The following is an 11,347-nucleotide window of genomic DNA, read 5'->3' as shown; positions in this document are numbered from 1 at the left end:
TTTTCCAGATTCGGGATCTGAGGCACAGAAGGATGAAGTGGATGGATGCAAGTGGGATTCCAAACCTAGAGTCCATCTCTCCTCACCCTTGCTGGTGTCTCTGAGTGCAGGTTACTGAAAGCAAAGTCCACATGGAAAGCAAACTTCAAGGCAATCTAAACGATTGCCGACAATCCTTGAATTCTGTGTCCCTCCACGGGGTATGCCGAATACCCTCCATGTCTCTTTCCAGGCGGGCAGCCAGCATGCCAGGCACACAGCTCTCATTGCTTCCCTTTCTGATACCCTCTCATTACTTTTAATTGCTTCTGAGCCTCTCTAGCATCTTGTACTTTGATTCCTAATCCAGGGCATTTCTCTGCCTCCCACTGGTCCAGCACAGCACTTCCCCCTCTCAGTGCCCTCCAGAGAAGTGTCCCCAGAAAATGGAGTTGGTCTTCTGTAATGAATTCATCTCTATAATGAACAGTATAATATCCAAGTCCTGGCATATTTACATAGCAATCTCCACACAAAAGCAACATTACAAAGGGAAGATTTTTTTTTTTTTTTTTAAAGAATGCCATCTCAAAGCTCCGTTTCTTATAGTACTAAGAACATGATGGGAATTACTCTGACAAGAAGACAAAAAACGACTTCCAGGGATGCAGGGTTAGAGACAATAGCTACACCAGCCCCATTAATGTTTAAAGTCAATGGAGCATAAAACTGCTTTTCTCTACTTACAGGCAGGCATCATCTTACAGAGAGGAGGGGAAAAAATTACCATTTAACTCTGCTGAAATCCATAAGCCCTCCCCTAATTTTCATTCCCCTTGAAATTCTCCAGTAAGTACCATCAGAATGAAAATGAGAATCACTCTCTCTGGGGGTAATGGCTTCCAGTCCTCGTCAGCAAAGTGTGTGAAGAGCCCTCTACAGAGATGGAGGAGGAAGGCGGCCTCTAGGGAAAGGATCTGTCACCCAAACCTGCAGAACTAGTTGTGGGGGGGGTCACACCTTGGGATGTGGGAGCCTTTGGGTTGACTTCAAGAAGGCCTTAAACAATCCCAGGTCAGGGCAGAATTCAGGGACCAGGCAAGTTCAAGGAAGGAATGCCTCGGGGGTACGTTTTACTCAGTGGGCTGCAAAGGGGAAACTTCATCATTAATATATTAGCTGTTTCCCTGAGGGAATCGCTGGAATTGAGCCAGGCCTCTGTTCGTAAACCCCTGGACCTAATCCCACATTACATTTGTGTAATGCCTGACAAAGCCTGTTCCCATTATCTCATTTGATCCTGAAAACAATCCTCAGAGGGAGGCAGGGCAGGGATTATTTTTTCCATTTTACAAGTGTCTTCACTTGTAAACTGATTTGCTAGGAGCCACACACCCAGACAGGGCAGGCATGAGACTTGAATCTCTTTAGGTCTTTGTACTACCTGTTTAGGGTTCTTCTGACTTCAAACAACAGGCTGATCAAAATATTCCCAGCCCCACCCAGTCCTTACAACCGCCGGCTTAACCAGCAGCTGGGATCTCATCAGGACTGAGCTGGGGTTTATAGGTCCCACACAGCTCTGCCCTAATGAAGAAATACAGCCCTGTCTGACAAGCCCCCTGGGGGGGAAAAGAAATCATACTGTCTCCCTACACCAATGACCAAAATTAATCCAGATGGGTTTGGGAAAAAAATCAAGGCACTAGAAAAAGCTAAAAAACTAGTACTAAATAGGAGTTCCCCTTGTGTGGTGCAGTGGAAATGAATCCAACTAGTATCCATGAGGATGGGGGTTCAATCCCTATCCTTGCTGGGTAGTTTGGGTGTCTGGTGTTGTGCTGACCTGTGGTGTGGGTCACAGCAGGCTCAGATCCTGCTTTGCTGTGGCTGTGGTGTAGGCTGGCTGCTGCAGCTGATTCAACCCCTAGCTTGGGAACCTCCAACCTTCAAGTGCCGAGGGTTTGGCCCTAAAAAGCCAAAAAAAAAAAAAAAAAACTGCACAGGGCCAAGAAAAAACCTGAAGAAAATAACCACATTAAAATATGAAAGAAAAAAAAGTTAACTTCTGTTATGTAGAAGAGTCATGAAAATACATAAAAACGCAATAGGAAAAACTCAGAACTACTCACAAAAAAAGGAAGTACAGTTGGTTAACAAATATTTAAAAACTGCTCTAAGTCAAAAAATTAATGCTGAAAGGAGTTATCCATATCATCTATGAAATTAGCCAAAAAAATAACTATAATATTCAAGAACTAGTGAAGATGTAATGAATAATGTAAGCTCACACATTGATGATGGGAGAGTAAATTTACCCAACTGTTGGAAAGCATTTTGGTACTTTTGTCAGAAACCTTAAAATATCCATATCTTTGACCTGAATTTCCATTCGGGGAATATGTTCTTAGGAAAGAATCAACATGGAAAAAGTTTTACACACAAAAATATTAGTCACACAGTTATTTGCAACGGCGACATTAGGTAAATAGCAAATGTGAAAAGAGAATTGTTCAATAACTTATGGGACAGCCACTTGACGGAAACTTTGGTAATCATTTTATATTCTCGAAGATGCATGCAATAACACCGTGTATGGCATATTTTAAGTGGAAAAGTCTATAACCAACGCACGGCTGTTTGTAAAACAATTTTATAGAAAAGGCCTGGAGAAGAAAAAATTTGTATCTGTGAACCATGTTGGAGTCCTATATTAGAGAGATTTTTTTCATCGCCCTATGTTTCTATTTGAATCTTTTTTTTTTTTTAATGAACAAAGTCAACTCTTCTTTAACCATGCGGTGGCGTGTCCTTCTCCATGCCGGGCCAGAGGGCTTGAGGACAGAGCAGAGACAGAAAGCTCAGAGACCCCGTCTCGACTTGATTCCGCCTCTCTTGGCGATGTTCCCCTCCCCACCCTCAGTTCCCCCAGCCCCACCCTTCCCAAGCCGCCCCTGACCCTGGGCTCGCCCCTCCCCTCCCCTCCTCTCCGGGTCCCGATGACTGCGGGTGCGCGGAGGAGGAGCAGGGCGGGTTCAAGCCGTGCTGACACGTGGGGAGGGAGGAAACGTCGGAGGAGGAGGGGTTGGGTGTGTGGGTGGGTGTGTCTGCGAGTGGGAGAGTCCAATCCAGGCCACCTTAGAGTCTCCATTTTCTTGTGCTGCTGACTGGGCCGGGGAAGTAGGAAGATCTCCCCACTCCCAGGATCTCCTCCTAGGCAGACACCAAGTGCAGAAAAAAGAAAGCTCTGGCCGCGGCCCTGGGCTGCGGGCGATGACTCTCGCGGAGCCGCCTCCTCGCGGGTCCCCCAGCCCGGACAAGGTGGTAGAGACCGGCGGCTACGTCACCCATTGTTTACAAATCAACTCCAGCCGGTAGGATTCCGGCTCCCCTCTGCTGCAGGCGCGCGCGGCGCGAGTCTCTCGCGGGCTCCGGCTTCCGCGTCTTCCCCAGCCCCGGCTTGGGCGGCCTCAGCCCCGCACCCGGCTCCGCAGCGGCCCTCCGAGCCCCGCGGGCGGCCGAGCTGCCAGACACTCCGGCAGAGCTCCGGGTGCCGGCGAGGGGGGCCATGCCGTGCTGGAGGGAGGAGGAAGTGGAAGCCGGCGAGGAAGAGGAGGAGGAAGACAGCTTCCTCCTGCTGGAACAGTCGGTAACGCTGGGCGGCTCCGGTGAGGTGGACCGGCTGGTGGCCCAGATCGGCGAGACGCTGCAGTTGGACGCGGCACAGGACCGCCCTGTGTCCCCGTGCGCGCCCCCGGGACCGCCGCTGCAGCCCCCGCGGCCGCCGGCAGCAGTGCTAGCGGAAAAGGCCCGGGCCCCAGCTCTGCCGCTGCTTCTGCCGCCCGGGTCTGCGGAGGCTAGGGGTCCCGGGCCCCTAGGGGCTCTGCGCTGCCCCTTCGGGGATCGCGGCCGCGTGCGGAACCGGACTGCGCCCTACTTTGTGGCCGAGCTTGCCGCAGGCCCCAACGCCCTGCCTGGGCCGTGCCGGCGTGGATGGCTTCGGGGCGCTGTCGCCTCCCGCCGCCTGCAACAGCGCCCATGGCCCCCAGCTGGGGCGCGCGCCAACGACGACGACCCGCACCGACTCCTGCAGCAGTTGGTGCTCTCGGGGAACCTCATCAAGGAGGCCGTGCGGAGGCTCCAGCGAGCGGTCGCAGCGGTTGCAGCCACAGGCCCCACGGGCGGCCCCGGGGCTGGGAGCAGCTGTAGCCGATCGGACCCTGTCGCTCTGCAGCCCTCCGGCGCCTTGCACTGACCCAGGGCCCTTGGAGGAGGAAGACGAAGCCAGTTCGCAGACCCAACAGCGTCCTCCCTTCTTCACCAGCCCTGAGCTGCAGCCGCGGTTGCCGTTCTGCGAGCGACCGCCTAGGCTGCAGAGAGGCGTGTGGGGAGACACTTCAAGCCTAGAAGTTACCCGCCCCGGCAAAGCGGTCGGAGAGAAACTGGAGCGAGGAGAAATGCACCGGCCAGGGCGCGGCCGTGTCCGGTGAGAATTTCCCTGGCCACTTCGGAGCCAGGACTTGGGATGAACTAGGAGAACTGTGGCAGCTATTTGCATCAACTTGTACCTGACTTAACCCTTGGGGAAGTCGTGTGCTTGGATTGTTTAAAAATACGGCTCCGAGAATCGTGGGGTCTTTATAACAATACTTGAAAACTGATGACACGAATACATTTTATTTTCTGGTGGAGGAGCTTAGTGAAAATGGTGCTACAATTGCTGTGCAAAGAAATTCCGGAGGGAAGAAGAATGTAAAAGCTTGGTGGTGGGTGGGTTGGCATCACCCCCCTGTTCTCCCAACTCATCCGTGGCTGGTGGAAGTGGGAGATGTGAATTCCACTTGTCGGGGTGGGGAGGTGAAGAACTTTGAAGGTGGGTGGAGTTGGTTGTGGACTTTTAAATGACTTGACCTTGCCACCTGTAATTCAAGGTCATAGTGTGCTGTAGGTGGAAGGCTGTGGGGTTCCTGGGAGAACTAACACCCTTGTGTCTTTTTCTTTTGCTCGGAGAAGAGCCCTGTCTGTGCTTTGCTACCTCTTGGAGTCTCCCAAGGACACACAAGTGGAGAGGGAGGTGTGAGGAGAATGGATTTGTTTTTTTCTGAGCTGTCTTTCTAACGCCTCCTGTCGTGAGGCTAGTCTTGGCCATGCCATGAGCTTTCTCAGAAACAGGCATAAACAATCTTTGAGCCTCTCCTATACTCCTAGCTGGCTTTCTTATTCCACCCTTTCTGATGTCTGCTTGGGGCGAATGAGACCCTGGATGTTTTTCTGCTCTATTCTGGCCCTTTGGAGCCGGGGACCTGAGCCTCCATGAGTCTTCACCCCTCAGTTTCCTCCTGCCACCACCTTTTTGTGAGTGACTGGAACCGATTTTTTTTTTTTTTTAAATGTGACTCTCCAAGAGGAGAAACCGCTGGCTTTACCCATGTAAAACTTGATGGCGCTCTACATAAGGTGCCACCCCCAAACTTTAAGGGAGCTAAACTAATTTTTTAACAAGATTCAATGGCTTGTTCATCCTCCAGATGTAGCTATTGATGAACACTTCGCACCGGAGTGTCTGAAATCGTGGTGGTCCTGATTTATAGGATTTCTTAATTCAAATGTCTGCGGAATAAATTTGGTTTTTGTTTTGGATCATGGTTTGGCTTCTTAGTGGAAAGGTGGGGGAAAGTAAAGTCACGGTGAAGAGGGTCCTGGGGGGTTGAGGTGGGAGTCGGATACTGGTGGAGCTGTCGCACATGCGTGCTGCCGAATTCATGTTCCACACAATCAGAAAATTCAGCTCCAGGTTTCTAAAAACTTGCCAGGGGACTTTCACTTCCTTTGTGGAATAAGAACATATTCCGGAAACAACTTCTAGGCTGGCAGGCAGAGGCCAAGCGATTTGCTATGTTTGAAGGAGCGGGTGGGGGGAGGTTTGAGTTTTCATCTGATTTTTTTTTTTTTTTTTTGCTTTTTAGGGCCGCACCTGCATGTGGAGGTTCCCAGGCTAGGGGTCCATCCGGAGCCACAGCTGCCAGCCTACACCACAGCCACAGCAACGCAGGATTCAAGCCGCATCAGCGACCTACACCACAGCTCACGGCAACTCACGGCAACACTGGATCGTTAGTTAACCCACTGAGTGAGGCCAGGGATCGATCCCGCAACCTCATGGTTCCTAGTCAGATTTGTTTCCGCTGCGCCACGACAGGAACTCATCTGGATTTTTTGTGTTTGAAGAACGGAGAGGGTCCAGGCAGAGCCTGCTGATTTTCTCCTTTGAGACAGACCCAGTCTTGAGCTGTGGCCTAGGAAAAGGAAGATAGAATTTTATAGCCTTGTGTTTGGTAGTTTTAAAAAGGCATGGTTTGAGCAGGCAGGGGCTCGGTGAACTGAAGTGATGACCCTCCTGGTTGTCCTGCCCTCATCCCATGGTCCCCAGGCATGGGGCATCTTCCCACAAGGAAGCTTTTCTGGGTACAGCCCAGCTCTGCTAACCAGCCCCCCGGGGGACCTGTTCTACCCAGCATCTTCCCACCCTGGGGCTGCAGGGGAGGCTAGTGCTCAGTGACTCAGTTTGACTCAGCCCTGCGGCTCACCAGCTGTGTCATCCCAGGCAAGTCGCTGCTCTGCACTTTCCTCCTATTTATAAAACAGTAATACTTAATAGGGTCGTTGGAAGGGTTAAAAAAAAAAATGAGGATCTGAGGTATCTGGGACACTCAAGGGCTCAAAAATGATTGCTGATTTTTGGTACCACCACTGCCCCCCCTCCTTCCGGGGCCCCTATCTGTCTCTTCTGTGTGCACTAGCACTTCGGCCACCCCTTCTTTTCCAATGTGAGCACAAGTCATTGCTGCCTCTTTTGCTGCTGTGTCCTACAAGTCTCTTTTCCCAAGCTTCTTCCAGAAGGCCATTTCCACACACCTTCTAAGGGGTCTGCCTCTGCTCTCATCATTCTGGGGGTGGGGGGGGCGGTGGTGGTGGCATTTACTGAGCACACATGTTGGCTACTCTTCTGGATGATTTAAATAATTATGTCATGGCTTTATTTGTCATGATGTAGGTGCTATTTTCTCCATTTCATAGATGAGGACAGTGAGGCCCAGGTGATCAAATGATTTGCCTGAAGTCACCACCTTCTATTAATTCATTTTTATTTTATTTATATATATATATATATATATATTTTGTCTTTTGTCTTTGTTGTTGTTGTTGTTGCTATTTCTTGGGCCGCTCCCGCGGCATATGGAGGTTCCCAGGCTAAGGGGTTGAATTGGAGCTGTAGCCACCGGCCTACGCCAGAGCCACAGCTACGTGGGGTCCGAGCCGCGTCCGCAACCTACACCACAGCTCACGGCAACGCCGGATCGTTAACCCACTGAGCAAGGGCAGGGACCGAACCCGCAACCTCATGGTTCCTAGTCGGATTCGTTAACCACTGCGCCACGACAGGAACTCCTATTAATTCATTTTTAGGGCCACACCTATGGCATATGGAGGTTCCCAGGCTAGGGGTCAAATTGGAGCCGCAGCTGCCAGCCTGCACCACAGCCACAGCAATGCAGGATCCGAGCTGCATCTGCAACCTGCACCAGAGCTCGTGGCAATGCCAGATCCTAACCCACTGATCGAGGCTAGGAATTGAACTCCATCTTCATGGATACTAGTCAGGTTTGTTAAGGCTGAGCCACAGTGGGGACTCCCAAAGTCACCCTATTTAAGTTGAGGGAGGAGCTGGGACTTGAACCAGTCCACCTGGCTCTAGGTTCTCCCGCTTTCCTCAACCATGGCTTCCAGTCATACGGTACCACCTCCCTGAAACTTTCTTGACCCGTTTTCTCCCATGTTGGGTTTATTCATGTTCTTAAGAGCATGTCACAAAACTTAACCCAGTAAATGCCTCAACACAATAGCATCACCATTCTCAAACTGTTCTTTTCTTTCCTGCTATTTCTTTGGGCCGCTCCCGTGGAGTATGGAGGTTCCCAGGCTAGGGGTCGAATCGGAGCTGTAGCCACTGGCCTACACCAGAGCCACAGCAACGCGGGATCTGAGCCGCGTCTGCAACCTACACCACAGCTCACGGCAACACTGAATCGTTAACCCACTGAGCAAGGGCAGGGACCGAACCCGCAACCTCATGGTTCCTAGTCGGATTCGTTAACCCCTGCGCCACAACGGGAACTCCTCAAACTGTTCTTGTATGCCAGACACATATGTGCAAGATGCTGGGGATCTGGAATGCCACAGGGTTTCAGACAGCCTGGAAGAAAGAACGCACAAGCAGGTTTGGGGCTGAGACCTTCACATACAGTAAGAGGAATTGCATAAGAGAGGCACAGATAACAAATGGTAAATGGCTGCTTTTTTCAGAGCCTCGGGTCTTCTGTAAGATGAGGACATAGGGCCAGGATGGTGAAGTCTCACCCAGTGCAGCTGCCTTGTTGGTCTGCAGCATGGCCAGGATGGCACTCAGGAATGAAGTTAGAGTGGTGTCTGTGGACCACCAGGATCTGAGAAGCAAGGTAGAGAGAGGGAAAGGGCCTGAGCCCTGTTAGAGCAGGAACTTTGCTAGGCAACTTTTACAAGATACCCCTTCACGCTCTCTCTCTCTCTCCCTCCCTCTCCTTTTTTTTTTTTAGGGCTGCAGCTGCAGCATGTGGAACTTCCCCCAGGCTGGGACTCCAAGCAACACAGGATCCGAGCCGCATCTGTGACCTATACTACAGCTCATGGCAACGCCGGATGGCTGACCCATTGAGCGAGGCCGGGGATCGAACCCCCATCCTCATGGAGACCAGTCAGATTCGTTTCCTCTGTGCCACGGTGGGAACTCCACCCCTTCACTCTTTATAATGGCGAGAGGTAGGAATTGGTGGTGGTAGAACAGGATCTGAGCTCATGTCTCTTAAGTCGAACCTCTTACCTCTGGTCTGAGCCTACCGACATATTTCCTCATGAACCTCAGGCCTGGCTACTGAACAGCCATTTGCCAAGGCTGTAGAGAGGCTAGAACTGGCCCTGGCCCTGGGGAAGTGTCTGTGCCAAGGAGGCAATGACCATTTCCAAGATGTTGCAGTTTGGGATAGCCACTTGCAGTGCTTGGCCCAGGAATGGTTGTGGCTGGGATACCCCTAGTCCTTTGGAGTGGATAGGCACGGAACTGAGGATGTGGGCATGGGCAGAGTTGAGACAACTCCATCTTCTGCAGGGGCAGACCCCTGGTTCCTGGTAACATTCTGTGAGTCCAGAAAGACGAGAGCAATAGGGAAGTTGCAAGAAACTCGTGTGGAGTTCCTGTTGGAGTCCAGGGGAAACAATCCGATTAGGAACCATGAGGTTGCGGGTTCGATCCCTGCCCTTGCTCAGTGGATTAAACATCTGGCATTGCTGTGAGCTGTGGTGTAGGTTGCAGACGTGGCTCAGATCCCACGTTGCTGTGGCTCTGGCGTAGACTGGCAGCTACAGCTCCGATTGTACCCCTAGCCTGGGAACCTCCATATGCCGCAGGAGTGGCCCTTAAAAGACAAAAAAGAAAAAAGAAACTTGTGTGAATGTGTGGGGCGGGGGTGGGGGTGGGGTGGAAAGGTGTTTCATGTGAGAACTTAGCACCAGGACAGCAGCCTGGTGCCTCATAAATGATTAGGCGTTTGAAGAATGATCAGGGCTGAAGATAAAGATTTGGCAGTTAGAGCTAAGAGAGGTGGATGGAGCTTGGGAAATGCTGTCAGTTGGGAAGGCAGAACACTAGCCAATGCACATAGTGCCATTGCCAGGCTCTGTTCTAAGCGCTTTACAGAGACCTAGAGTAGAACCGAGAGGAACCAGGGGAGGCTGAAGTGTGAATCCTAAGGGATGGTGGGTATGTGTGTCTACATACTTGCACAGGTGCACACACAAACACGAATGCAGAGATTTATCTGTGTGATCTCTACGGATCCCCTCTGTGGTCAGGTCCAGGGTACATGGAATCAGATCTTGCTCAGAGACCTTCACTATGGCTCTTAAATCCTGAATTGTTTCAGCTTCTCTGTTTTTAAAATTCATTTTTTCGTATGCTTTTCTAACATTGCTTTTGGCCTTGTCCGTGGCATGCAGAAGTTCCCAGGCTAGGGACTGAACCCACAACACAGCAGGAGCCAGAGCCACAGCGGTGACAACACAAGATCCTTAACCCACTGAGCCACCAGGGAACTCCTTCAGCTTCTCTCTCTCTTTTTTTAGGGTTGCACCCACAGCATATGGAAGTTCCTAGGCTAGGGGGTTGTATAAGAGCTGTAGCTGCTGGCCTCCCACACAGCCACAACAACACAGGATCCTTAACCCACTGCGTGAGGCCAGGGATCGAAACTGCATTCTCATGGATACGAGTCGGGTTCACCAGGGAACGCCTCCTTCAGCTTCTTTTTATCAGCACCATTAAGTAGTGTGTTTTGAACATCTGCTCTGAGTTCTTGCCCCGTTTAATCCAGATGGAAAATAAAGTGCTATTTATGGTGCATTTAGAGGAAGGTGATTATGACTCTGGTGTCTGGGGAGACCTAGGGAAGACCTAGGAAACCAGATCCAATGTAGACAGTAAAAAAGAAACAAGCAAAAGGCAGGGCAAAGGTAACAGGGCAAATGATAACCAGCTTGTGATTCTTTTTAACTCACCCAAATCAATAAGTCAAACAAACTGCTTGAATAGCCTATCCATTGGGGGGGGGGTTGAATTTTACTTCCTGTGAGTCACTTCATTGATAAAGGGGAGCCGTTAATAAACACTTGGGTATCAGATTTAGTTTTGATTCTATTGAGAAAGAAGAAAAGGGAAGAAAAAGATTTGTTCCCACAAAAACAGCAGAAACATACCCAGTCATCTCAGGCATGAAGGGTTATACAAGGTTATTTCAACAGCCAACTGGTCCCGGCTTCGCTGTGGTCAGACATTTTCTGACTTAGAGTGCTGTCACAGGGGACATCCACTCCTATGGTCCCCCTGAGCCCTGCCCTTCAAACCTGCCCAGGGCAAGCACCCCATTCCTTCTGCCTCCTCAAGGAACCCCGTCCTTTCGATTCCTCCCTTTGCTGCATCCTTCACCCACAGTCGCTGGAGCACAGGTCTCTCTCCTGCCTGAGCAAACCTTCCCTGGGTTCTGTTCTCCCTTTTTATTGATTGATTGATTGATTGACTGACTGTCTTTTGTCCTTTTAGTGCCACACCCGTGGCATATAGAGGTCCCAGGCTAGGGGTCCAATCAGAGCTGTTGCTATCAGCCTATGCCAGAGCCACAGTCACACCAGATCCCAGCCGAGTCTGCGACCTACAGCACAGCTCACGGCAACGCCAGATCTTTAACCCACTGAGCGAGGCCAGGGATCGAACCCACAACCT

The 11,347-nt window shown here is 50.9% G+C and overlaps 1 protein-coding gene across 1 annotated transcript; it reads left to right on the top strand.

Annotated features, from left to right (window-relative positions):
- Positions 1-3,111: 3,111 nt before the first annotated feature.
- On the top strand, positions 3,112-5,619 carry FRAT2 (FRAT regulator of WNT signaling pathway 2). The gene has a single exon (XM_047761910.1). The coding sequence runs from the start codon at positions 3,548-3,550 to the stop codon at positions 4,232-4,234; it is 687 nt and encodes a 228-aa protein (XP_047617866.1). The 5' UTR covers positions 3,112-3,547; the 3' UTR covers positions 4,235-5,619.
- The last annotated feature ends 5,728 nt before the right edge of the window (positions 5,620-11,347 follow it).

The sequence above is a fragment of the Phacochoerus africanus genome, chromosome 15 (genome assembly GCF_016906955.1).
Source record: "Phacochoerus africanus isolate WHEZ1 chromosome 15, ROS_Pafr_v1, whole genome shotgun sequence".
Lineage (NCBI taxonomy): Eukaryota > Metazoa > Chordata > Mammalia > Artiodactyla > Suidae > Phacochoerus > Phacochoerus africanus.
Note: the sequence above shows the minus strand (reverse complement) of the source record. Positions and strands in the feature narration are given on the sequence as shown.